At 37.1% G+C, this 27,021-nt stretch overlaps 1 protein-coding gene across 2 annotated transcripts in view; it reads left to right on the top strand.

Moving 5' to 3' along the window:
• EGF (epidermal growth factor) overlaps window positions 1–27,021 on the top strand; it is an 89,111-nt gene that overhangs the window by 10,877 nt on the left and 51,213 nt on the right. For both annotated transcript variants that reach the window (XM_019741967.3, XM_019741968.3), the window contains exons 2-7: window positions 8,096–8,295; window positions 10,351–10,532; window positions 10,942–11,169; window positions 11,935–12,137; window positions 24,835–24,960; window positions 26,038–26,160. In XM_019741967.3, coding sequence (XP_019597526.3) covers window positions 8,096–8,295; window positions 10,351–10,532; window positions 10,942–11,169; window positions 11,935–12,137; window positions 24,835–24,960; window positions 26,038–26,160 — 1,062 coding nt within the window. The remainder of the gene's footprint in view (window positions 1–8,095; window positions 8,296–10,350; window positions 10,533–10,941; window positions 11,170–11,934; window positions 12,138–24,834; window positions 24,961–26,037; window positions 26,161–27,021) is intronic.

Here is a 27,021-nt window from a genome sequence, read left to right on the forward strand (position 1 = left end):
AAAACAATGTAAATCTCTTTAGATTTGACAGAAAATAGGAAAAAAAGAGAAAGTAACAGGAAGACAGCCTGAAAAATGGACTTATGCTCATTATGATTAGTAATGAATCTTATAACAAGTGTAAAATTTGCCTCAAAATGTTAGCTAATGGTAATATGAAGCCATCAGGACAGGTAAGCTATTTAAAAATGAGTACCCAGAATGTGAAAACAATTTTTATGATTTTTACAGTTGTGTTCAAAGTTATGATATTAAAGACTACGTTTGCTAAGCTTAATGATAAAAACTTAGAAGGCTCCCTTCAGTTTTCTGACATTATAGCAAAATGGAAAAGCCTTTTACTATTAGCAAAATACGTGTTCCTCCTGCTTCCTGCTGTGGTAAAACATAGCTAAAAGAATACATGGAAAACCACATGATAACAGATTACAATGTGTGCCTGTGTCAGCTAATGCTATTGAAAACGTCACAGAAAGCATTGTTGAAGTTTTGAAGAAATAAGTATTAGAAAAATTGCACAGCTGAGTGAAAGTAAAGGTGTTTCCAAAATATCTCAGCTTATGGTATTTTCTAGAAACTAATAGTCAACTTTTACTGAGAGGTCAGTGTATGTGAGGAAAAATTCTAAGCACTTGGCATGAATTAATTTATTTATTCTTCATAATAATCCTATTAGGCAAGTACTATTACTATTTCCATTTTAAAGATGAAGAAATGGATACACAGAGAGGTTCAGTCATGAGCTGAAGGTCCATAGAAAAAGGGAAGAATTCCCCTTCCATCCTCTGGTTCTTTTGGCTGGTCGAATAATTAAGTTGACATGAGATAAGAGAAAATCTAATTGTGTGCTCACAGAAATCCTACTCAAATGAGTCAGAGACCCTGCATACATGAGCAATTCTGACGCAGAAAGTTAAAATGAGGTGGATATGACATTCTGAGTAAGGGTGAGGTAAGGCTTCTTGGGGCTTCAGAGGGTCATTGCGGGATGATAAGAAGAGCAGATGCTCAGTAATTAGTAGTTTCCCCTGCCATATAGATGGGTCAAAAAGGTTATCTCTGATAATCTCTTATTGTGGGGAAGGCCCCTAATTCAAATTCTTCTAGGTAGTTAAGGGGAGGCAGAGTTTCTCTTGAGCCTGCAGGGTTTCAGTTGCCTTTAGCTCAAAAACAGTCTGCATGCCACGGAGGCACATTTTGTGTTGACTTGTTCTGAACCCCTCGAGTCACACAGCTAATAAGTAGTGAAACCAGTAAAGAGTCAACATGGGCGTTCTGTGTCCAGGGCCAGAGATCTGTTTTACTCTTGTACTTGCCTCTCTATTTTAACAATGAAATGGGCAAAGAACTGTGATACTTCTTCATTAGCCAATAGAAGAAAAATGCATCAGAGAAGAAATTTTCTTGGCAGCCCCTGACTTCTATACACATTAACAAAGGTATTATGAAGAAAAAATAGTATAAGTGTACCCAGTGGTGATGGAGCCATTGCATTTACTGGAACATCAACAAAAAGGGGTCTTGAGTGAGATTACAGGGGCCCTCCGTGCAGTTCACCGGTCTCACAGGGAAGCTGTGCAGCAAGGAAGTTGAAACTGGAATCGCACAAAGTGCAATGGGACGTCATGGATGTCATCACTCATAAAAACAAGAATAGACTAGATTCTTTATAATACTTTATATTGAGTGGGGAGTAACCATGGAAATACGTGTCCCACATGCTTCCAATAGAGTATCTTGAATCAAAGCACTTAAGAGAGCAGGGAAATGTTACATCTTTTTCTTTTTTAAAAAGGAGAAATGTTTCAAGTTTTTTACCTTTTCTGTGATAACAAACAGGTATCACTAGTATGCTACTGAAAAAAATTATTAAAGCAACAAAACTTTCTCCAAGTGAAAGGTGACATTCTAACAATGAGTGAGAAAGTGACCACTGATTGTAAGAAATTTGAGTGTGAAGAGAGAAGTTTGAAAACAGATGTTGGCAATTGTTAGGTGATTAGGTTGTTGAACAATGTCAATATGTTGCCTATTAAAAACTCTCATGTCTACAGTTAAAAGGCAACAACCCAGTAAATGAAATTTTCCAAACTATTTTTTAAAAACTTCTAAATAAAGAATTTTTGCCCGTTTTAATCTATTTGTTAAAAATAGAAAATATAATACCTTCTGGTTAGTTTGCATTTACTAACTAAAATCTAGGAAGATAGAAATTTGCTAGTCTAATTCAACAAAATTTGTGAATAATTGATGGATGTAATTAAAAGTATATTTTGTGATTTTGTACATATAGTCAGTGAAGCCTTTCTGTCATTTGATGCAGATATAATTGTGAAATATCTTTTTGTTTATCACAGTGATCAAAGACTAAATATCAAAACATATTAAACTTTCAACCAGATATTTCAATTCCTATGTCAAAAGCAATCTTTTCAATAAATGCAAACTCATCAGAAGTTATTGCATAATCTCAATTTTTAACATGCAGAGGGACTTTTGGGGTTATGGGACATGCTCAGCTGGACACAATCAGCAGAGAGTAGAAAATACAGTGGCAAAACTCAGAAGACAGATTTCTGAGTCTCTGTGTGTGTGTGTGTGTGTGTGTTTGTATGTAACATCTGGAAAAACTTTTCTAATGCTTTAATGCTGGCAAATGTATTTTAGTCTGGTAGTAGTAATCTTTAACTAAAATTGAGCATAATTTATGTTGACAAGCTGAAGGACATTTAAACATGTTTACATAAAATGAAAAATTACCTACAGCATAGGAACCTTAAAAAAATGGTTCACTGTTCTGCAAAACTGCATTATTATGAGTTGTTTTAAAAGTTATACTGAATTGTGGTATTAGCCAAGAGATAGAAACAGAAATTAATGGAATAGACTAAAAAGTGCAGAAATGGACTTACACAAATATGGTCATTTGATCTTTGACGAAGGTGCAAAAGCAATTCAATGGAGAAAGGATAGTCTTTTCAACAAATGATGTTGGATCAATTAGATATCCATGAGCAAAATAGTGAACCTTAACCTAAACCGCACACCTTATACAATGATTAATTCAAAATCATAGATCCAAGTTTAATCTATAAAAGTATAAAACTTTTAGAAGAAACATAGGAGAAATCTTTGTGTCCTGGGGTTTAGTAAAAAGTTCTTAGGAATGACCCCAAAAGCATTATATACCAAAAAAATGGATAAATTGTGCTTCATCAAAACTAAAACTTCTGCTCTGCCAAAGGCGAAGCCAAGAGGATGAAAAGATATACTGCATGCTGGAAGAAAACATTTGCAAATTATATATCTGACAAACTACTTGTATCCAAAATACCCATATATTTTAAAAGCCTTTCAAATGCAACAATAAGAAAACAACCCACCAACTTCACGAACGAGGATATAAGGATGGTACACAAATCCATGAAAAGATGTTCAGCATCATTAACTGCTGTAAGCTGAATATGGCCCCTAAATATGTTTACATCTTAATTTCTGGGTCCTGTCAGTGTTACCTTATATGGCAAAAGCGACTTCTCAGATGTGATCTGAGATGGGATGATTATGCTGGATTATCTAGATGGATCCTAAATATCCTTATAAGAGAGAGGCAAGAATATCAAAGGAGGAAGAAGGTGATGGAGGCAGAGAGAGATCTGAAGATGACCCACTGCTGGTTTTGGAGATAAAGAAAGGGGCCACAAGTGAAGGAATGCAAGGAATACATTATATATGGGATGCAATATCTCATAGAATTAGATATGAAATTATCCAGGTGATGTAATTATAGGAATCCACTTAAAGGGACCCACTTCTAATCAGTTCCTGGAACATGGGTGCAAAGAATCTGGCCTTATGGTGAACTTCCCTAGAACAGGACTTCCTGAAGTCGGTTCCTTGACACAGTTAAACTACAAGACACTAAACAGTAAGAGCTCCTAGTGAATTCAGTTTGGGACAAGCAGAATGGTGTTTAAAGGTTAGAACCTGTGATCAGAGAGACATGGCTTTCAATCCCCACTTTGTTATTTATTGGCCTTGTGACTGTGGCAAGTTAACTGACCTAAACTTCAAGTTCTTTTTCTGTAACATGAAGGTGCTGAGAGCCCCTACTTCCTATACTGTTTCCCAATTAAATGAAATAATACCTTCAATGTGTGAACTCAGAGGTAGGTAACACAAAAGATATTGGTTATTACTCTTCTGATGATACTCACCACCCACCTTCTTGGCGAATCAAAATGTGTAATAGCACATTAAAACATCTGAGAAGTCCTGTTAAAAAACAACTATTGTGTAGAACCTGCTGATCTCATTAACTCTCTTGAGGACCTCAGGACAAAGACAGTGAAAAGCGAGCTCTGGACCTTCAGATGTCAATGACCCCATGAAAAAAGAATGTAGATTTAAACTGATGCACCTGAGAGCCTTCAGTATGTCTCCAGATTTAGAGCAGAAAACTTGTGCTGGTGAGGACAGGCAGCAATGTTGGCCTGAGAGACACTAAGATTTCTTGTTAATTGGGTTGCTAGTATCGTTTATGTATTAACTAGGTCCCATGAGCCTTTGCCTCAAGGCCCGCAGAAGCTAGTCCATTTCTTTTCTCACTTACTTGTGTGGGGCCACTCCTATAGACTCAGAGCAGATGAAGAGGTGACTGTTGTGAAATATTCTGTGTCTGCCACTCACTCCAATCGCAACCTGCTTTTTGTAACTGAACTCTGAATCATGGCGGCCCTGGTTCTTGGTAGTCACTAATAAAAATCTTCACTGTGCTCCAAATATGCTGGACTCCTTTCTAATTCCTGAAGATCCCTTCCTGATCCCCAGGTTGAGAAGTCAGAGGTTCCATTTTGTATTTTGTGACCCATTTGCTGTCTTTGGGGTTGTATTCCTTAGAAATGTTTGATTTTCTATGTACTTCCCTCTTACTGAACTGTACCCAAAATAAACGCTGTAGGTTTTGACGTGGGAGAGTTTAGCTGTTCAAACATGCACACCCTGCTGACATTTAGATCCCCACGCTGTACCATTCACCAATGTTTATAGTCTTTGACAGATCACTTGACAGATGAAAAAACACTAACTTATTTATCATCTCCAGTAGTAGTCCACGATAGTGACTATTCCACCATGCCTATTTCTCATTCTTTCATTTTCTTTTAGATCATATTACATTTCATGTCTACAAATACTCAGCCCAGGCCCTTGTTTACAGAAAATGATACAGTATAGGAAAAATGAACAGTATTTTTGAGGGAAGTGGAATTAAAATCTGTTATATAAATAAAATGAAGATTGTAACATCTTGACATATGACAACCCAGACCAAGGCAGGAAAGAGTATTGGATTGAGAGGGTGGTATCTGGGTTCTAATTCCAACTCTATCACCAACTAATGGTGGGACTTTGGGAAACATCATTGAATTTCATCTGAGCTAGATCTATGATTTCCAAATTCACCAAGATGTAGGGATCACCTGGAGTGTTTCTATTCAGCCACACTGAATTGGAATCTCAAAGGAAGGGATCTACAAAAGACACACACACACACACACACACACACACACACACACACACAGTACCCTGTGGGACTCTTTCGAACAAATAATTTTGGGAAACACTGGATTAGGTCATGTCTGGTGTCTTCTAGTTCTAAGTGGTTATGATAAAGCCTGGCTGCTTTATGATTCACCAGTGAATAGTGAAAATCTGAGGATAAAATTTGTTAATTCATACTTAGTAGTTTATAAATAGCTATATTTGTTTTTTGCAAAGTTACTGAAGTTAATGCTATGGTTTTTGTTTTATAGATCTCAGTATTCTTCAGATTTCTCTTTTCTCTTTGATTTATTGACTGTCAAATCTGGCCTATTAAGCTCGCAGTGTTTTGTGAAGGATAAATGAGATCAGGATGTGAAAGTCTGTTGTTGTTGTTATTATTATTGTTGCTGTTAGTAAAATAATGACCAAAGGATAGACTCTGCTTTTATGAATTTGACTTTTTGCCTGTTGGTAAAAGTCCAAATAAACAATACACAATTAATTCTTCATTGATTAATTAATTTATTTAAAAAATTTGAGTGCCTGTCATTTACAAAGCATTATGCTATGTTCTGTCTAAAATGTTTAGAGTCCCTTTCCTTGCTCCTCTTTTCAAATCTGGAAACCTCCCATTTTAGCTATACTTTTAAATGAAGAAAATGATTTTTTGATCTCAGCAATGTATCAATGCATTAAGAAATTAATAATATGTGTTGGGAACATTTATTTAATTTATAGAAAATGCACAATTCACATTTCAAAGAGAGGACTCCACAGCCATCTGTGACCCACAAATTAGTAGCTATTGGTTCAGGGTGCCTTTTCTTGTGCCCTCCTTTCCTCCATGATAAACTGCCATAGGAGAGATGAGCTATGCCAATAGTCTAGTCCCTGGGTTCAAATCTGAACCGTGACACAAACCTACGGTAGTGAGACCTTGTCTGTGGGAATAAGCAATGATGAATTACATTTGTATAGTGCTCTACAATAACGAAATTCTTTGACATATATTACTTCATTTATTTCCCCAATAATTCTCACAGGCACGGAGGTCCTGTAAGATGTCCAGGGAAGCTGGTGGAGTCAGGACTGGAAACCAGACCTGCTGGCTTTCAGTCTAGCACCCTTTTCATTTCTTCTATGATTCCTCCTATTCTACAAGTGGAGTGACAGTGGGCTCTACTGCACATCTGTGCAGGGGGGTCTTACGTTGCGGAAAAGATACAGAAAGAGTGATTTGAGCTAATTCTCTTAGACATTTTTGCTGGGACCTATTTCAAATGATCATGATCTTACACTTCTTCCTTCCTCTTCTGTCTCTATTTTGAAATAGCCTCTGAAGTGGAGTTCATGTTTTCTAACTGTGGAACATAATTCCTGAGTAAAGAGTTGTTAATCTATCATCTTGTTTAATCCTTACAGCAATAAACACATACGTTACAAAAGGTACGCAAGTCTAATGTGAAAACAGAACAGAGTAAACCCAGCAAGGAAGCGAGAATATGTTAGAATTGTCTCCAATCCCCCACTCATCCCAGCGGCTCCACAGTTATCGAAAGGCAGGGTGGCTGGAGCCTCCTCACCCTCAGACAGAAGAGAGCATAGAAACTAACTGGCTGCAGGGGATGGAGCGATCCCTTGGCGGCATCTTGGAGCATCAAAGGCAAGCACTGTGTGGAGTCAGCCAGTAATTTATGCTGAGGTTTCCGAAGAGAGGTATCAGGTTCTCAAACAGGTGTTAAGTGCTTGGGAGTAAAAATGGGTAGGTGCCCATCACCTGGAACCCCAGGTATAGGGTTAGGGTACATGGCAAGGCCCTGCAGGAATGAAGATACCCCGGTGAGGTCCACCACTCAGATTTAGCAAAGAAAAAGGTAGAGCACCTAGGTAAATTTGAATTTCAGGTAAATAGTGAATACATTTTTAGTGGTAAATATGTCCCACACAATATATATACAATTAAAATTCAACTGAGCCTCCTGTATTTTATGTGGCAGTGCTAACAGGGATGAGATATTTCAGAGCTTTCACAGGATGACATTTCAATTTTTCCTGCTTCCCCTTAAGACCTCTAATTTTCACCATCTTCTTCCATGTCATTACCCTGATGTCTCTGTTAATAAGTAAGACTAGAAGAGAAGGGGTCCATTTTGAAAATGACAATATCTGTAATATTATTTCCAACTTATATAATTAAAATTTACATTCATACAGACCCTTTCCACAATAGAATACAGTAGGTGTTTTGTTTTCTTTTTTGAACATAAAATGACATTGTATAGAAAAGAGAAGAAAGTGCTTTTCTCTTCAAATAGTTCTTTTTTTTATAATTTGGCAATGTACGTTTCTTACAATCAATTTGTGCAGAAGATAATTTACAAAATTAATTGTGAACATCTGCAGGAACTCTTTATGCTCTACATAAAAGTCTTCATTTAAAATATAAAACCAGGAATTAAAAAATGAATTCTACTTGCATTGGTTGTATTTTGTCTAAATTAGCTAAATATCATTGAAAATACACAAGTTTGGTTTCTTTCTTCCCTTTCAGGTCCTGCACCCTTCTTAATTTTCTCTCACAGAAATAGCATCTTTAGGATTGACCTGGAAGGAACTAATCATGAGAAATTGGTGACAGATGCTGGCGTATCAGTGATCGTGGATTTTCATTACAATACGGGAAGAATCTATTGGGTAGATCTAGAAAGACAACTTTTGCAAAGCGTTTTTCTGAATGGGACAAGGCAAGAGGTATAGTACCATTTTCCAAGGTATTTGAGGGACTTCTGTATAGGCTGACAAGCATGATGTAGTTAATTTGTAACATATAGATAAATGAAAATTACATTACAATTCAAATATGCGTCTGGCATTTGTAGATATTTATTTAATCTGCGTTTTTGGCATGTTATTGAGCAAGCCTATGAAAGTGGCACTGATATTCAGAAGTTCCCAAAAGTAGGAAGTGAAGATGTCAATGTAATTTTGAAAATATGTAAGTTTATTAAGTCAGATCACCATTTTATGGTCAAGACAAAATACTCCAGTGGTTCTCAGCTGGGGACAGTTTTGCCCGTTGGGGGATCTTTGGCTATGTCTGGAAACATTTCTGTATGCCACAACTGTATTGGGGAGGAGGGAGGATGTGCTACTGGCACCTAGTGGTAGAGGCCAGGGATGCTGCTAAACTCCTAGGGTGCCCAGGACACTCCCCACAACAAAGTTATCCGGCCCCAAACGTCAGTGGTGCTGAGGTTGAGAAACCCTGCTTCATCTGTCTATAATCTCTCTCATAGGTGTTTTTAGGGAGACAAACTTTTTTCTTTTTATTCTCAAGGTGTTTGCACTCTAAAAGAAAATAAGTACATGACAGATATAAAATATTTTGCTTCAAGTACATACAAAAGATCTTTAGTCTTTCTTTTGAACTGGTGGAACCCTTAAATGAGTCCCAGGAGGAATGTTCTCTATTCCTAGGAGACAGATTACAGAGAGCACGTAACTAGAGAAACCTTAAGCATTACTCCCAGCACAAAGTACCCACTGTTTTTTTTCTGTGCGTGTGTTTTTTTTAACCAAACCTTCTCCTCCAATTATTCTTAAAAGCTTCAGTTTAGAGGTGTTAATCTCTTTTATCACATCTTTAATACTTGCTAATCTCCCTTTTAACAAGGATGGCTACTCATTATTCTCCAGCCTTCTGTAGAATAGTTTCAAAATCTTAAGTCTGAAAATTTGGAGGGTTTCCTGTCACAAAATAGGAAAGAAATTAAACAGTTGTGAATATATGTTAAGTCATTAGGAAAGGATTGCCCTGATGCCTAAAATCCACCATTTTATTCCTTGCTTTGGGTTGAAACATTGTTTATAAAGGACAACCATTCAAATGTGAACAATTTACCTGGTGAGCTAGTGAGCTATATACTAATATATTAGCAATTGGTTAATTAGATTGGCAAGAATACTCTGTTTGAGATATAGGAACAGTATAGGCTTATGAGAATATTCCATCTCTGTCCAATCACGTTCAATGACATCAGGTCAGTAGCTGGAAATCAGTGATGGTGGGAATATTTACATCATGGGAATCTGCAACAGTACAAGTCAAAGCTTCTCCCCACCTCCCACCCTTCACCCCGCATGAGGACCAGTTAACCGGCATGTGCCGGAATTAGGAGATAACCAAGGTTTTTGTCAGGTTATTTTGAAAGAGAGGTCAGGAAACAGTACCCGAGAGGCATAAAGAGAAGCCCTGCTCTTCAGGTCATAGAGTCATAGTGCCAGGGCATTGAAGATTGTAGAAAGGATGGGGCCTCATGGAGGAAGGGCCAGAAGAAAAGTGGGGGCCCTCAGGAGAAATTCATCAGCTTCAGAACTCTGTGCATAGACTCCAAGGGAATCTTGCCAGAATTTGGCAAAGCTTGGAACTGGGTTCATATGAAAATCTGCAAAATTCCATTACCAAGTGGAATTGAATAAATTGTCTTTAAGCTAGCATCGAAATTGTACTATTTCTATAGTTGAAATTATTAAAACTTTATGGTTGATTGCCTAATAAATGTAGGATAACTTTTCATTTTGAAGTTATGTTATAAATACTATGCCCAGAAACATTCACATGGGAGGGCTGACATTATTGCATGAAAACACTAACACTGTAGCTGTGATTATTTTATCATTAAAATAATATTGGGAATGCACAAAAATGACAAGGACTTAAAAAATAGACTTTTATACAGAAAAATAAAAACAATTTTATTGTGAATGAGGAACTATTAATAACAATTTTGAAATTTGATTTTACAGAGAGTATGCAATATAGAGAAAAATGTCTCAGGAATGGCAATAAATTGGATAAATGAAGAACTTATTTGGTCAAATCAACAGGAAGGAATCATTACAGTAACAGATATGAAAGGAAACAATTCCCGTGTTCTCTTAAGCACCTTAAAATATCCTGCAAATGTAGCAGTTGATCCAGTAGAAAGGTAAATTCTGCTGTTTTCAGACACTGAGATGTATTTCAAAATATGGTGAAAATTCATAGAATCACAACATTTTGACTCAAATGGACCTTTTCACTGAGAGTCAGGCCCTCTTGTACAAAAACACCATTTCCAATAGGACACTTACCTGAATTTGAACCACGGCAGGCTCCCTCCACAAATAGTACTCCTAACTACATGGTTTCCTGCTATAGAAGCATAATTCTCCTCTAACTTGAAATCATATGGAAAATTTCATAATAGGGCAAAAATGTTTGTTGAATCAAATTTTCATTCAAAATAGTCAAACTTGTCCTGCGCAGACATCTGGGGACTACTGAAACCCTGAGAGAGTTGGCCATCTAAGTGACCTGACATTCATTACATGTCTATGTAATGTGTTTGCCCTCAGGTTTATATTTTGGTCTTCAGACGTGACTGGCAGCCTTCACAGAGCACATCTCAGTGGTATGGAAGAGAAGATTCTGTTAGAGACATCAGAGAAAATAACAGCTGTGTCATTGGATGTTCTTGATAAACGGCTCTTTTGGGTTCAGTACAACAGAGAAAGAAGCAATTCTCGTATTTGTTCCTGTGATTATGATGGAGGTTCTGTCCATTTCAGCAAACATCTTACACAGTAAGTTTTGCTTTTGGTGTAAAATAAAACAATTGTCATTTGAAGTTTGTGTAATAAATTAATTTCACATTTGCCAGTTAAACTGATAAAATGGTTTAGCACAGATTTGGGAGTCCAAAAGACTTGAGTTCAAAGTTCCAGATTTATCATTTATTAGACAAGTGACTTTGGGCATGTACAAATACTTCTCTTCATTTTTCTTTAATATGGGGATAATGATAATAGTACATATTTCTTGGGGTTATTGTCAAAGTTAAGTAAAGAAACACAAATAAAAATAATTAACAGAGTACTTGGCATAAATAAGTTTTCGCATGTTGGTTACAGTTATTCTTTTTGGAATTATTATTTCATATACTTCTGAAACACCTAGCTTTCATTTGATTTGCTATTTTGCCAGTAACCTACTCTCCAGCTTATGTGGCAAGAGGCAGAAATTAGTCAAATGTGAAACAGACAAAACCAGAAGTCCACTCTTATCCTGTTCCTATTTTCTTCCCTATTTTATTTTCATCACACTTATGTACTGACCAGCAAAAGAATGAGACAATGAATCTGAAACTAGGAATTGCACCCTATTAATTCAGATTATTACTACATAAATTAAATTTTAAACTTAATACCTGTTTCTACACCTAAATGAAAAACGAATGTAAAGGTAGGTGATTAAAATTCAGACAGTAAATTGAAATGAAGTGAAACTTTGATAAGCCTGGGAAGAAATGTTCTACCATTCTTTGTGTCTTTTTCCTGTTATTTTTTTAGGCCCAATTTGTTTGCAATTTCCCTTTTTGGTGACCGAATCTTCTATTCAACATGGAGAAAGAAGACAATTTGGATAGCTAACAAATATACTGGGAAGGACATGGTTAAAATTAACCTCAACCCATCAATTGTACCACCTGGTGGAATTAAAGTAGTGCACCCACTCGTACAGCCCAAAGCAGAGGGAGATGCTTGGGCATCTGGTGAGTTATCTTTGACCTTGAACAGGGTCTGGAAATTAGTCCCCACCCATCCACTAGCTGAAGCCATTTAGGGGTTTATCCTTGATTTCTCCCACCGCCTCACCCCCAGTTTCCCATCTACTGCCAAGTCTTTTCCATTTTAACCTCCTAAATACATCTCCAGTGTCCACTTCTCTCTGCTGCCACCACCATAGTCCAGACAACCAGCATTTCTTGCCTGGCCTATTGTAGTAGCCACTCAACTAGTCTTTCTATTTTCCTCTTCTGCCTTTAAATAATTAATCTGATCCATCAGCTCTCCTGCTTAAAATCCTTCAAAAGCTTCCCTTTGCATGCAGATGAATGCAACATTTTACCAGGCCTATCAATATTTGACCCCCCTGATCTAGAATGCTCTCTCCTCCTCCTAGCTGGAATCTAACGCAGGTCTTTCTATAGTTCCTCAGGCATGCCCAGGCTTTTGCAGTCACTCTTCTCTCTGCCTAGACTTCTCTTCAGCTCTGAGCTTAAATGTCTTGTCCGCAGATAGGCCTTCTCTGGGCATCCAGTCAAAGCAGGCCTCCTCTTCTATTTTTCTCTTGGTACACCCTTCATTGAAGTCATCGAAGGGTGTAACTACATATTACTTTGCTTTCTTTTTTATTTTCCTCCCACTTGATGATAAATGCCCTGTGGGCAGGGACCATGTTTTTTATTTATTTATCTGCTTAAACCACTGTGTATTCAGTGATTATTTATTTATTTATAAAGAAAGACTTTTAGATATTATTAGTACAATGAATGGATTGACTGAATCTAGTCACAGTCTAAAATTTCTATTTTTAAATGTGGACGTCTCTGTTTTAATTCTTTAGCATATACTGTTTTAAAAATGTAGGCTCCTCAATATGGCTTATACCACATAAATGATATTATACTAACATTTGCTTTATTTTAAGAAGGCTTTACAATATCTTTATTTTTATCCCCAAGTAGCCTCCTGAGGTTTGGAAGCAAAGACGGAATGGTTTCTTTTCTCTTCTTCCTCTCTGTTGGATGCCACTGGGGTTTGGTAATAGTATGGGAAATGAGAGGGACTATGAGTCTGTGCCACAATTAGTGTGTAAATGTGTCTGTACCTGCCCCAGACATAGCTCCTGAAGAGAGCCGTGAAAACTGCACAGGAAGACAGGCATGAGATTTCTGAAGGAAGGCTAGAATCTAGGGGAACTGACATTATTACTTCTTATTTCCTCAAGGAGGTAACAGTGTGAGTGCTTTTTTAGTCACATTGGCTGCTGCATAGAAAATAAAATAGAAAAGCACCACAGGTTGTATTGCCCCTAGACGTAATACAAATAGCCATAATTGTAGAGTGTGTACAGAATTATCCACTCTGGTCTTTACCTATATTATCTCATTTAATCTTCGCAAAACTGTATGGATTAGGTGTGATGATTAGTACCATTTTATAGGTTAAAAAGCTTAGGTTCAGAGATGTCACAGTTGCATGTTCAAGGTCACGCTGTGGTGGGATTGGGATTTGAACCCAGGCAGAGGGACAGCATGCTGCCTTCCCAACTCACTCTCACTATTACTTCTCATTTCATATCTTAGATTTTGCCTTATTTTTTTGGGGGGGGGACTTGTAATTCAGCATATTATTGTCTATCAGCGGCCTTCCTCTGGTGGTTACATATTTCAGTTTGCACAGATCAGGGGGTTAAATCGCATTTCTCTCTCTTTAACTTTTTGTTTTCCATTTCAGGAACTAAGAAAATCTCTCTCTCTCTCTCTCTCTCTCTCTCTCTCTCTCTCTCTCTCTCTCTCTCTCACACACACACACACACACACACACAACTTCTCCCCTGGCTGTCTTAAAACAGACAGAATTGATCTCACAGTTTTGCTGGCATGATTAAGTTGATGAGGCAATAGTGCTCTCCTGGCTGCCTGCCTTGACAACCATATTATTATCTGAATATCAGAACCAGTGTGGGAACATTTCTGTACACAATCCGAATGACATTATTTCAACCTCAACTTCTGGGGATTTTATAGCTCACAGACATTATCTTTTTAAAGGCACAAATATTTTTGTTTCTCTGGATTCCTTTAAAGGTAGATTTCAGTTTTAAGCTCATAAAAGAGTTTCAAAAGCATATCCTTTGGAAAACGAAGGGTATCCATCATCAACATAGTGCAAAATACTTTGCATTCATTTCATGCACAAACGTATTGCTGAATTTCCTTAATTTTGAGAGTCCACAGAAGAGAATTGCCTTCACCTGGAAATGTACCTGTTTATGGAAGTGATTAGTGTAGCTAAAACTGCCCAGGTGGGACACTGATTCATTTTTATTATGTTATTGCTGAGTGTCTACTGTAAACCCTTGGTTATTTGGAACCTCTAGAAAAGGATCATCCTAGATACATGAGCATTTCTTCTCCACATGATTTCTTTTCTAAATTTGTTTATTGGGTAAAATACATATAACGTAAAATTTACCATCTTAGCCATTTTTTAAGGGCACAGTTCAGTGGCATTAAGTACATTCACATTGTTATGCAACCATCACCACCATCTATCTCCATAACTGTCTTCATCTTGTAAAACTGATATGCCCATTAAACTATAACTCCTCCCAGCCCCTGGCAACCACCATTCTACTTTCTGTCTCTATGATTTTGACTACTCTAGGTATCCCATATAATACAATCATATTTGTCTTTTGTAACTGGCTTATTTCATTTAGCCCGATGTCATCAAGGTTCATCCATGTTGTTATATATGTCAGAATTTCTTTCCTCTTCAAGGCTGAAATAATACCCCCATTTTATGCATATACCACATTTGGCTAATTCATTTATCCGTTAATGAATACATGGGTTGCTGCCATGTTCAGCTACTGTGAATAATGTTGTTCTGAATAGGGCACGTCGTGGCTGTTTCTTGTTCTTTTTGTGATGTTCAAGGTTTATCTGCAGTTCAGGTTTTGCCGGCCTGGTCCATCCATTTGAGACCCTTCTTTCAATTCTTTTGAGTATATACCTTAAAGTGAATTGCTGGATCATATGGTAACTCTGCTTTTCATTTTTTGAGGAATCCCCATACTGTTTCCCACAGTGGCTGTGCCGGTTTATAGTCCCACCAGCAGTGCACAAGAATTCCAGTTTCTTCTGTTTTATATAATTTAAAATTATCAATTCAAACAATGAAAATCTGTTACTTTTAATAGAAATCTTAGCAAAGCATGGATTACTATATCTTCTTAACTTATCTATAGATAGTTATTGATATTTTCTTAATGACTAGGGTCACATTTACAAAGATACATGCCACTGGGGCAAGCATGGGACTGTGTGGGGACAGAGTCCCAGAGAGCAGTTTCCAGGCTCTCGGCCTCATATGGAAAGGTGCTGACTCAGTCATTAGATGGCCATCAGCTGTAACCAGTGAGCTATTGGCCACTAATATAACTGCTGTGGCTACGCTAGCAAGAAAATGGGGGCTAGCAAGAAAATGGGGGGCTAGCAAGAAATGGGGGGGGTAGGAGTGAGTGGCTGAGCTAGCAAGTGGCAGAGTGTGGATTGCGGTTCGTGTGGCTCCTGCTTCCTGTGTCTCCAACCCAGCCGCCAGTGAGACTATAGTGGTATGACTCCCCTATCTATGGCTCCTTTGGTGTTGCTTTTTGGCCTCACCATAGCCTGCATTCTTTTTCTTTTTAAATTTATTTTTATTAGTTTCAGGTGTACAAAATAATGTACTAGTTAAACATTTATCATTTATACCCCTCACTCAGTGATAACCCTCTGCCCCCAATTTACTACCCCTCTGACATTGCATACAGCCATTACATTTCCACTGTCTCTATTCCTAATGCTGTACTTCACTTCTTGTAACCATATATATAGAGATATAGATGTAGATATAGATATAGGTAATATATAAATATGTATATATGGATTTATATACATATACAATTATAGCTGACATTCACTATTGTTCAGCTTCAGCTTCAGGTGAACAGTGCAGTGATCAGGCATCTACATCATCCCTGAGGTGGTCTCCCTAATGAGACAAGTGTCCACCAGATACCCTACAAAATCTTTACAACATTATTGATTACATTCCCCAAATTGACTTTTGTATCCCTGTGGCAATACTGTGGTTACTGATTGTGCTTTCTAATCCCCTCACCTTCCCCCTTATCCGCACCCCTGCCCCCATCTAGTAACCCTCAGTGTTTCCTCTATGTCTCTGAGACTGTTTCTGATTAGTTCATTCATTTATTCTAAATGAAATAAGTCAGATAGAGAAAGTAAAATACCGCATGATCTCACTTATATGAGGAATCTAAAGAAAAGAATAAATATCCTGCGTTCTTGTGTGGGGAGTGGGAGCTGAGTCCCCGCATGACAGACTGGTTTGAGGTAAAGCTGGATTTTTAATACAGGTTTGTCCTGATACCAAATGGCTCCCACTTGAAATGCCCTTTCAACAGTTGGAATGGCTCTTTATCATTTTTCTGTCATCTTTCTTACTGTTGTCTCTCACTGCTGGTTTCTGCATGCCTGGCTGTGACCTCTGTTTATCTCCTAATCTGGGGCTTTTTCTTGACATTTGTTTATTGAGGAAACCAAATCACCTGTCTTGTAGAATTGCCCACATTCTGGATTTTGCAGATTATATCCCCACGGTGTCATTTAACATGATTCTGTATTTCCTTAAATAGGTAGTTTAGGCCTAGAAGCCTGATCAGATTCAAATTTTTTGCAAGAATGCTTAATAGGTGGTACTGCAGGTAGTATTGTATGCTTCCCACTGACCACACCAGGAGGCATATAGTGGCTGGTTCTTGTTCTTTCGTGATGTTCAAGATTTGTCAGCAGTATGGTGTTGCCAGCCTGGTCCATCCATTACGAAGTTTCTCATCAGCCTTTCGCATAATGGCTTTAGAAGTTATTGTTTATCATTGCCTAGAACCATTTTTTGGTTAGAGGTTCAAAGTGATGACATTCCAAATCTATCATCGTTTATGCATTTATTAACTAAAGAACTTTATCACATCAGCTATGTGATTTCCCTGAGAAGGATCTTTTATAGGAAACGTAAATTAAATGCTTGATTCTTTCCCCAATTTATGTTTTCAGAATAAGGTTTGGTGCAGCCTCCAAAGGTAATTTTTTTTTTAAAGCATCTTTATAAACTCATGGATTTAAAAAAATATTTGCCATGTTTTTATTTATTGCAGTTATCATTTTGACACTCAAATTATACCATCTTTTTTCTAGGAGGAGTCCTGATTTGAGGCTTTTAGTCTTCATGGAGAGATGACCAATAGGGTCACCTCTCCTGCTGTCTCCCAGTAACTGCCCTGGGAGGTATGGAAGCTGGGCTGAGGCTATGTCTGGGCTCAGCAAGAAAGACCACTGGAACCATGTAGCCACTTGTGCCATCAGGGAATGCAGCGGGGGTGGAGATGGGAACAATGGGAGAGAAGAATATACACCTTGTATTCTCATGTTCAAGCAGTGGGCTGCCCAGATTTGTCAGAAATGGGTATAAAATAGGAAAGACTGAGTGGGCACGACCAGCTCTATTGAGAGTAAAGAGCATTTATTTTTTAACTGCTAGGAGGCTGTTGATTTGTTTTACTTTATTATTCTTAGAGGGGTTTAGATGATTAATAATACCAAGTAGATGAATTCTGGCTAAGTGATTTTTTAAAACTGTGATTACAAATTCTAGTAGTACAAAATGATCATTCTTGTATTTTCTTCCTCGTTGTTTTCTATTAACAAAGAAGAATAAACTTCTATATTATACAGTTTGGGAAGTGTTTTGAGGAAGTTGAGGGAGTAATTTATTAGGGAACTCACTAATGAGAAAGACAATAAATAAACAAAAATATGACTATGGATTATAGAAAAAATATTTATATGTAACTTTATATATTTTATATTCATATATTATATATAATATAATATAATTCATCTGTTATATATAATATTGTATATATTACATATAATATGTACATTATATGTATCATAGAAATATAGGCACACCTCAGAGATCCTGCGGGTTCAGTTCCAGATCACCACAATAAAGCAAGTATCACGATAAAGCGAGTCACACACATTTTTTAGTTTCCCAGTGTATATAAAAGTTGTGTTTACACTATACTGTGGTCTATTAAGTGTGCAATAGCATTAAGTCTGAAAAAACAATGTATATTCCTTTAATTTTTAATTAAAACACTTTATTGCTAAATAATGCTAACTATCATCTGATTCTTCAGAGAGTTGTAATCTTTTCCCATAGAGAGTCTTGCCTCAATGATGATGGCTGTTGAGTGATGAGGATGAGGTTGGCTGTGGCAATTTCTTAAAATAAGAATGAAGTTTGCCACATCGATTGATTCTCTCTTTCGCAAACAATTTCTCTGTAACATGTGGTGCTGTTTGATGGTGTTTTACCCACAGTAGAACTTCTTTCAAAATTGAAGTTAGTCCTCTCAAACATTGCCTTTGCATCATTAACTAAGTTTATGTAATATTCTAAATCTTTCATTGTCATTTCAACAATCTTCACAGCATCTTCACCAGGAGTAGATTCCACGTCAAGAAACCACTTTCTTTGCTCATCCATAAGAAGCAACTCCTCTTCTGTTCACATTTTATCATGAGATTGGAGCAATTCAGTCACACCTTCAAGCTCCAATAATTCTGGTTCTCTTGCTATTTCCACCATATCTACAGTTACTTACTCCACTGAAGGCTTGAACCCCTCAAAGTCATCCATGCGGGTCCAAATCAACTTCTTCCAAACTCCTGTTAGTATTGATGTTTTAGCCTCTGCCCATGAATCATGAATGTTCTTAATGACATATAGACTAGTGAACTCTTTCCAAAATGTTTTCAATTCATTTTTCCCAGCTCCATCAGAGGAATCACTATAAGGCAGCTATAGACTTACAAAATGTATTTCTTAAATAGTAAGACTAGAAAGTCAAAATTACCCCTTGACTCATGGCCTGCAGAATGGATGTTGTATTAGTAGGCATGAAAATAACATTAATCTCATTGTATATCTCATCAGAGATCTTGGGTGACCAGGTGCATTGTCAGTGAGCAGTTACTTTTTGAAAAGAATTCTTTTTTCTGAATTGTATGTCCAATAGTGGGCTTAAAATATTTAGTAAACCATGTTGTAACAGATGTACTGTCCTCCAGGCTTTGCATTTTCATTTATAGATCACAGGCAGAGTAGATTTAACATAATTCTTAAGGCTCTAGGATTTAGGGAATAGTAATTGAAAATTGGTTTCATCTTAAAGTCACCAGCTGTATTAGCCCCTAATAAAAGAGTTAGCCTGTCCTTTGAAGCTCTGAAGCCAGGCATTGACTTCTCTCTAGCTGCGAAAGTTCTAGATGGCATCTTCTTTTAATATAAGTCTGTTTGGTCTACATTGAAAGTCTGTTGTGTAGTATAGCCACCTTTGTCAGTTATCTTAGCTAGGTCTTCTGGATAACTTGCTGCAGCTTCTATGTCAGTACTTGCTGTTTCATCTTGCACTTTTATGTTATTGAGATGGATTCTTTCCATAAACCTCATGAACCAACCCTCTGCTAGCTTCATACTTCCCTTCTGCAACTTTCTCACCTCTCTCAGCCTTTCTAGAATTGAAGAGAGTTGGGGCTTTGCTCTGAATTAAAGCTTAAGGAAATGTTGTGGCTGGTTTGATATTCTACCCAGACCACTAAAGCTTTCTCCATATCAACAACAAAGACTGTTTCACCTTCTTCTCATTCATGTGTTCACTGGAGTAGCACTTTTAGTTTCCTAGAAGAACTTTTCCTTTGTATTCACAACTTGGCTAACTGTTTGGTGCAAGAGGCCTAGTTTTGACCTATCTCGGCTTTTGAAATGCCTTTCTCACAAACTTAATCATTTGTAACGTTTGATTTAAAGTGAGAGACGTGGGACTCCTCCTTTCACTTGAACACTTAGAAGCTATTGTAGGGTTATTAATTTGCCTAAATTCAGTATCGTTTTGTCTCATAGAATAGGGAGGCCCAAGCAGAGGGATTGTTTACTTCTGTTTACTATTGTAAACAATTACAATGATATTATCAAAAAGCCCTAATCACAAATTACCATAACAAATATAATAATAATTTAAAAGTTTGAAAAAATTGTGAGAATTATCAGAATGTGACACAGAGACATGAAGGAAGCAAATGCTGTTGGAAAAATGGCACTGATAGACTTGCTTGATGCAGGGTTGCCACAAACCTTCAATTCATACAAAATGTAATGTTTCCGAAGCACAATAAAGTGTAATAAAATGAATGCCTGCAATATATATTTTTCTGTAAAAACTCATATTTTATATATATATATATATGCACACATAAGAATACATATATACATATACACAGATAATATATATGTAGTAAGGAGATGGGTTCTACAAGTGGAAGACTTGAGCTTGAGTCCAAGTCTTACCCCTTATGACCTATACATGATCCTTAAGGCACTATTTCCTAATCTGTAAAACAGAAGTTAATACTCACTCTGCATAGATCAAAGGCTTGTTATGAAAATTAAATGTGATCATGTAAATGCTTTATAAATGTTCAAATTTTTTATTGAATATGCTAAATATTGAGGGTGCGAAATATTTAGTTACAAAAATGATTAAAACGAATGGGTTCAAATGCAAGAGAATAGTAAGGCTTTTTCGATGATGTAAGTCTTACAGTAAATTTGTTGTAGAAAAAAAGGTGTGATCAGCAGGAAGAAAGCAGGATAGGAAATCCCATGTGCATTGTTTCAGAACTGGGCCAGGGTAAAATCCATAGATTTATTTGGCTGTAGTAAAGCTCCTGAGAGCCTGTGTGTTAGCCAGGCAGTTACTGAAGGCACAGTTGGTGGTGGACATTAAACTCTGTGATTAGGAGCTTTAATATGATCTCAAAGGTAATTAAGCCCCACTGCTGGGATCTGGGAGGGGGTATTATCTGAGGTCAGCAACAGCATTTTGAGTGCTAGCTTTGGCCTAATTTGAAGCTCAAGAACAGCAGAAGATTAAGGAGAATAAACAAACAAACAAAAATAGCCCTTAATCCTCTATGTTTTGTCACTTTCTAAAATGACCTTTTAAAGTGTTCAGTGTCTGAATTCAGGTCACATCATCAGTACGACCATTCAGAGGAGAATAGTGATTGCTTTCCTGCCTATGCTCATCTTTGAAAAGGGTTGTATATTATTAATAAGTGTCATTAAAGCCATTAGCAGCATGGTACAATGGAAAGGGTACTCGGCTAGCATAGTCTGACCATCTGTTTGAGTTCTAACTCTAAGGTTGACTGGAAATTGAAGTAGAAACCAAATAAAGGAGTTAAGTTGCAGGTGACACAACTTTTTGTGTATGTGTTCCAGATGTCTGTAGTACACCTATGTTGTAAAAGGCACCATGCTAAATGGGACTCTAAATGTGAATGGAATGTGTATATATATAGATATAAACACACACATACATACATAAAATCTGTATATATATTATATATATGTATATTATCTGTATATATATGCCTTATCTTCAGAAGCTTATGGATTAATGAAAAGAAGACACATACTAGTATACATAATTGTGATGATGGTGATGATGATGATAAGAACACACATAAAAGCAAGTGAGAGGTAGTGGAAAAGTAACCCCCCCAAAAAAGATAATATTGGATCTAGATGAACAGAACATTTACTGTACCTTATAACTAATTATTTGCTTCATTAATCAGTCTGAATCTCCATTAACATATTATAAGCAGTAATTAAGATTAGTGAATCTTTAGAAGTATAAACTTAGAGGAATGTACCACAAACATCTGATTGTGTATAGAACCATAATTTTTTTTTTTCAAGTGAGGGGTCTCAGAGAATATCTACTTCAATCCTTTAATTTCATGGATTAGGAAACTGAGATCAAAAAGAAAAGTGATTGGATGTAAAAGGCAGAACCAGGACAGAACTCAGTTTCCCTAATTATTAATCCAGTGGCCATCTATCACACGGGGTTTGGAAAGGTTTTTATGAGATATTTACAGGAAGTGTAACCATTCGATTTTTTGTCACCTCAGGAAAGTGGAAGCACTTTGATGCTATTAAAAGGCTGAGTCAAACACTTCTGGATTTTTGTTGTTGTTCACTTAAAAACTTTATAAAAATTAAAGTTAAAAAATAATATGCTCTTTTTTTTTTTTTTTAGAAATTTGCAGTGGATGTATTTTTGTCTCCAATAAATTTACAAGTTTCTAGTTTTAGTCATTTACTTTAAAATTTTCAGTCATTTTATTTTTAATTGTGCTTAATTAAAATTTTGATATGTGAAGCATGTAGGAACATGAAAAAACATGTAACTATACATGTGTAATTGCCATAAAAAACATGGACAAGAAACAAAATATTTGGAATCAATATCCAAAGAACTTTTCAGTGTAAATCTTAACTGATTTAGTAGGTAATGTTGCAACAGTACTGAGTAATTGGCAAGATTACTTGTGCAATTAATTCTGTCAAGAGATCTGAATAATCACATTTAAAATAAGTAAAGAAATAACACAGGTCAGGTTAAAGGAGGTATCCATAACTGAGATGAAGGAGGGATGTCTCATAAGGACATGAGGCTGTTATTTCTCAGAGTGTGATGTGAAGATTCCCAACTTCAGAATCACTCTGATCCTGTGAGAAGTGCAGATTCCTGAGCCAGTCTCTTGATTTACCAAATCAGAATCTCTAGAGTGTGACATGCCCTCCAGGTTGTCTTGATGCACATTAGGGACATTTTAAAGAGGCAAGAATATGTTTCTAATGCGTTTTGCTATTATTGGTTACGAAAAGTGTTTAGTGACTTAAAATAGTAGGTAACAGGTAGAGTCAGAGTGAGGAAAATTTATAAGTAGATCAACAGAGACCTACCTGGAGAGCGGTCTCAGCCCCTCACACTGCTGTGCTCAGCCCCTCGCTGGTTTGTTTCTTGTGCCCTTCATAGCAAGACTGTTTTTGGTAGTCCTGCCCTTGGCCCCTCAGCTCCTCTCATTATTCACAGGCTCTTGCTGACCTCAGCCATGTCGTGATTCAGAGTCCATTACCCCCATCTTTTCCCTCAGAGGTCACCTCTTGCCGGAGCTCTGGCCTCCATATCTACCTGCATCCTAGGATCTGCCCTCAGACTCAAGCTTAATTCTGTATTTTCCAGGGTATTTTACAAAGGTTCTATCATTGTTAACACTGGCAAAAAAAAAAAAAAAAGCAAAATTTGAACAGAGATATATATGTTACTAGTTTAGCTCTTGACTCTGGCTCTGTATGGAAATCCAAGTTACCATGTTGGCCATTTGTTGTTCAATACATTTGGCTAATTCAACCCAAGCACCTACCTCACTGAGCAGATTTTGCTATACACCCTGGGCTATTTTGTAAAATATGGAACACTGGCAGCAATAAACTCAGAATTTGGGGATAAAATATATGGTAATGGTATATATTAAATCTGAAAGATGCTCTTTAAATAAAGATCCTAAAAACAGCTAAATATATAGATCTGACCTACAAATATTATACTTAAGAAAAGATGTTCTTCCTCACACACTGTTGGTGGGAATGCAGACTGGTGCAGCCACTATGGAAGACAGTGTGGAGGTTCCTCAAAAAATTAAGAATAGAATTACCATATGACCCAGCAATCCCTCTCCTGGGTATCTACCCAAAAAATCTAAAAACATTTATCCATAAACACGTATGTGCTCCAATGTTCATCGCAGCTCTATTTATGGTGGCCAAGACATGGAAACAACCAAAGTGTCCTTCGATAGATGAATGGATAAAGAAGTTGTGGTATATATACACAATGGAATACTATTCGGCCGTAAGAAAATATGAAATAGTACTATTTGCGACAACATGGATGGATTTGAGATTATAATGCTGAGCTAAATAAGTCAGACAGAAAATATAGAGAACCATTATGATTTCACTGATATGTGGTATCTAAAACTGAAAACAGCAAAAGAACAAGACAAACAAATGAAGAAAAAAACCTCATAGACATAGACAATAGTTTAGTGGTTACCAGAGGTAACAGGGTAGGGGACGTTCAGAAGAGGATAAATGGAGTCAAATATATGGTGATAGAAGGGGAACTGACTCTGGGTGGTGAACACATAATGTGAGATATAGATGATGTGTTACAGAATTGTGCACCTGAAATCAATGTAACTTTACTAACAATTGTCACCCCAATAAACATTAATTTAAAAAAAGAGAGAGACGTTCTTAGGTTTCAAACGTTTTTATTTCTTAAAGAGATATTTCATTTTCAGAATTATTTTTATGTACTTTATTTTTATATATATATAAAAGTAAATCAGAATGAAAAGCTAAGTTGTGCTTAGTGTTTGGAATGACATCTCCAGCTGATTAGTATGCCCTATCCTGAGAGTTTTCGTAGGAGAAATACAATTAGAGAAATAAATGGGCTTCTGACAGAATCCAGCTAAAGCTATCTGATCCTAAAGCAGTGCCACCACCATGAAAGACAACACCCCTGTTGATGTCACAGGGAGATTAGACTTCTTAAGAACTATGAAGGGATCAAACATTGTCCCCTGCCAAAACACACCTCTACTTCAAATAAACCATCTTGTCTTTTAGATCAGAAACTCTGCAAACTGAGGAAAGGCAACTGCGGAGGCAGCGTGTGTGGACAAGAACCTAAGTCCCACCTGTGCACATGTATGGAAGGATATGCTTTAAGCCAAGATGGAAAGTACTGTGAAGGTAATGTGCAGTCGCTTCCTGAAGCAAAGATAGCCACCCGAGCCAGCGGCTGGTCTTTAGTGGGCCATCTGAGCCTCAATGTGAAACGACTCCACTCCCCTCCACTTCTTTCCCCAGAAAAACAATTTTATTTTCCCCATTTTTAAAGCTTTTGTAATACTTTCAGGCCTTCTTTATATCTTGTGTTCCTAGATCAAATGCTTTCAGAGGCTACTCAGGGTTGACATAAGGCAGAGCTTTGCTGAGTACACTCCATGGACCTCTGTGGTTTTGACTGTGTGTAAAATGTCAGCATCTGCAAATGTTTTAGGGAAATAGTTCCATAACTATCATAAGATTCTCAAAGAGTTTGTGACTCCACATCATATGCCATTAAAGTCTAGTGGGAATCTGTAGGAAATGTGTGGCAAGCTGGTCATCTACGGATCCTCTTATTTGAGACTCCAGGCCCAATTTAATGAGCCCAGGAGAAATTTGGGTCCTTTCTCCTGGGAGCCCCAGTGAATAACTGAAGAAAAGAACCCAATGGCTACAGTCATACTCAATGGAAGTAATTGGGGTGAGACTTCAGGTAAACTTGACACCTACCTGTTAGGTACAGTCCCCTGCTTACCTGGGGCTAGTTGGAGGGAGCCATCTCATAGAACTGACCTGGAAGGCTGGGTGTCAGCCAGTCAGACGCTGCTGGGGGCTGTGCCCACATTCACGTGTGGGCTCCTGTCAGCCAGGTGAGGCTGAAGAGCAGAGAAGTGATGTCCCATCCTTGTCAAGAACTGTCAACAGTCCTGCCTTAAGTGGCTCTATCTTTTCAGGGGAAACTACTACTTTTTCCCAAGGGTAATTCTAGTATGAAAATCTATATTTGAAAGTATACACTATTACAGAATAAAAATGGCTTTTATGATAATTGAACTGACTTCTTTCATCCTTTACTAGAGTAGCAAAAACAGTCTTTTCATGGTCAGGTACAGCAGATACAAGTGTGAGATACCCAACTTTGGGCAGATTTATTAGTGACACTACAATTTATTTTCAAACATAACCACCTGACTGTGTTTTGCTGTTGTGATTGTGCAGATGTCAATGAATGTGCCTTTTGGAATCATGGCTGTACTCTGGGGTGTGAAAACATCCCTGGATCCTATTATTGCACATGCCCTAGAGGATTTGTTCTGCTTCCTGATGGGAAACGGTGTCACCGTAAGTACAACAAGTATTTACTGTGTTATTTCCTTCATTTTCACTGATGTTTCTAAGGTACCTATGGTCTGGGTTGGTGGTCCTCAATTAGCAGTATGCATCAGGATTACTTTGCAGTTTTATTTTGTTTTGCTTTTTAAAACATGAATGACTAGATTCTACCCCACACCTGTTAAATCAAAACCTCTAACGTTGGGAGCCATGTATATGTATATATATATATGTATTTCTTTATCCATATTTTATATTTCATTATATATCACTGAAAGATAAGCATGTTAAAAACATAATCATGATATATTATTATGTCTAAAAGACTACCTGTAGCTTCCTAATATCATCTAATATCCAGTCAGTTTTCAGATATAATCACAGTACCATTACCACATCTAAAAAATAATAATTCCTTAATAACATCAAATATTTGGTCAATTTTCAAATTATTTCTAACAGTTTTTTAAAGTTTCTTTGTTTGAATGAGTATCCAGACAAGCTGTATGTGTTGTGTTAGGTTGATACACCTGTTTTTTGTTCTTCAGATTCTCTATCCTCTTTTTTTTCCCCTTGCAAGTATTTATTGAAGAAACCATTTTTTTCCTATAGTTTCTCACATTTTAGATTTTACTGATGGTACTTCTGTGACGTCCCTGTTCTTCTTCTTCTTTTTTTTAAATTGAAGTTTATTGGGGTGACAATTGTTAGTAAAGTTACATAGATTTCAGGTGTACAATTCTGTATTACATCATCTATATCTTACATTGTGTGTTCACCATCCAGAGTCACTTCTCTTTCCATCACCACATATTAGACCCCATTTACCCTCTTCTAGAGCTCCCCTCCCCCCTTACCCTCTGGTAACCC

The sequence above is a fragment of the Rhinolophus sinicus genome, chromosome 1, assembly GCF_057876585.1.
Source record: "Rhinolophus sinicus isolate RSI-liver-muscle chromosome 1, RSI-T2T, whole genome shotgun sequence".
Lineage (NCBI taxonomy): Eukaryota > Metazoa > Chordata > Mammalia > Chiroptera > Rhinolophidae > Rhinolophus > Rhinolophus sinicus.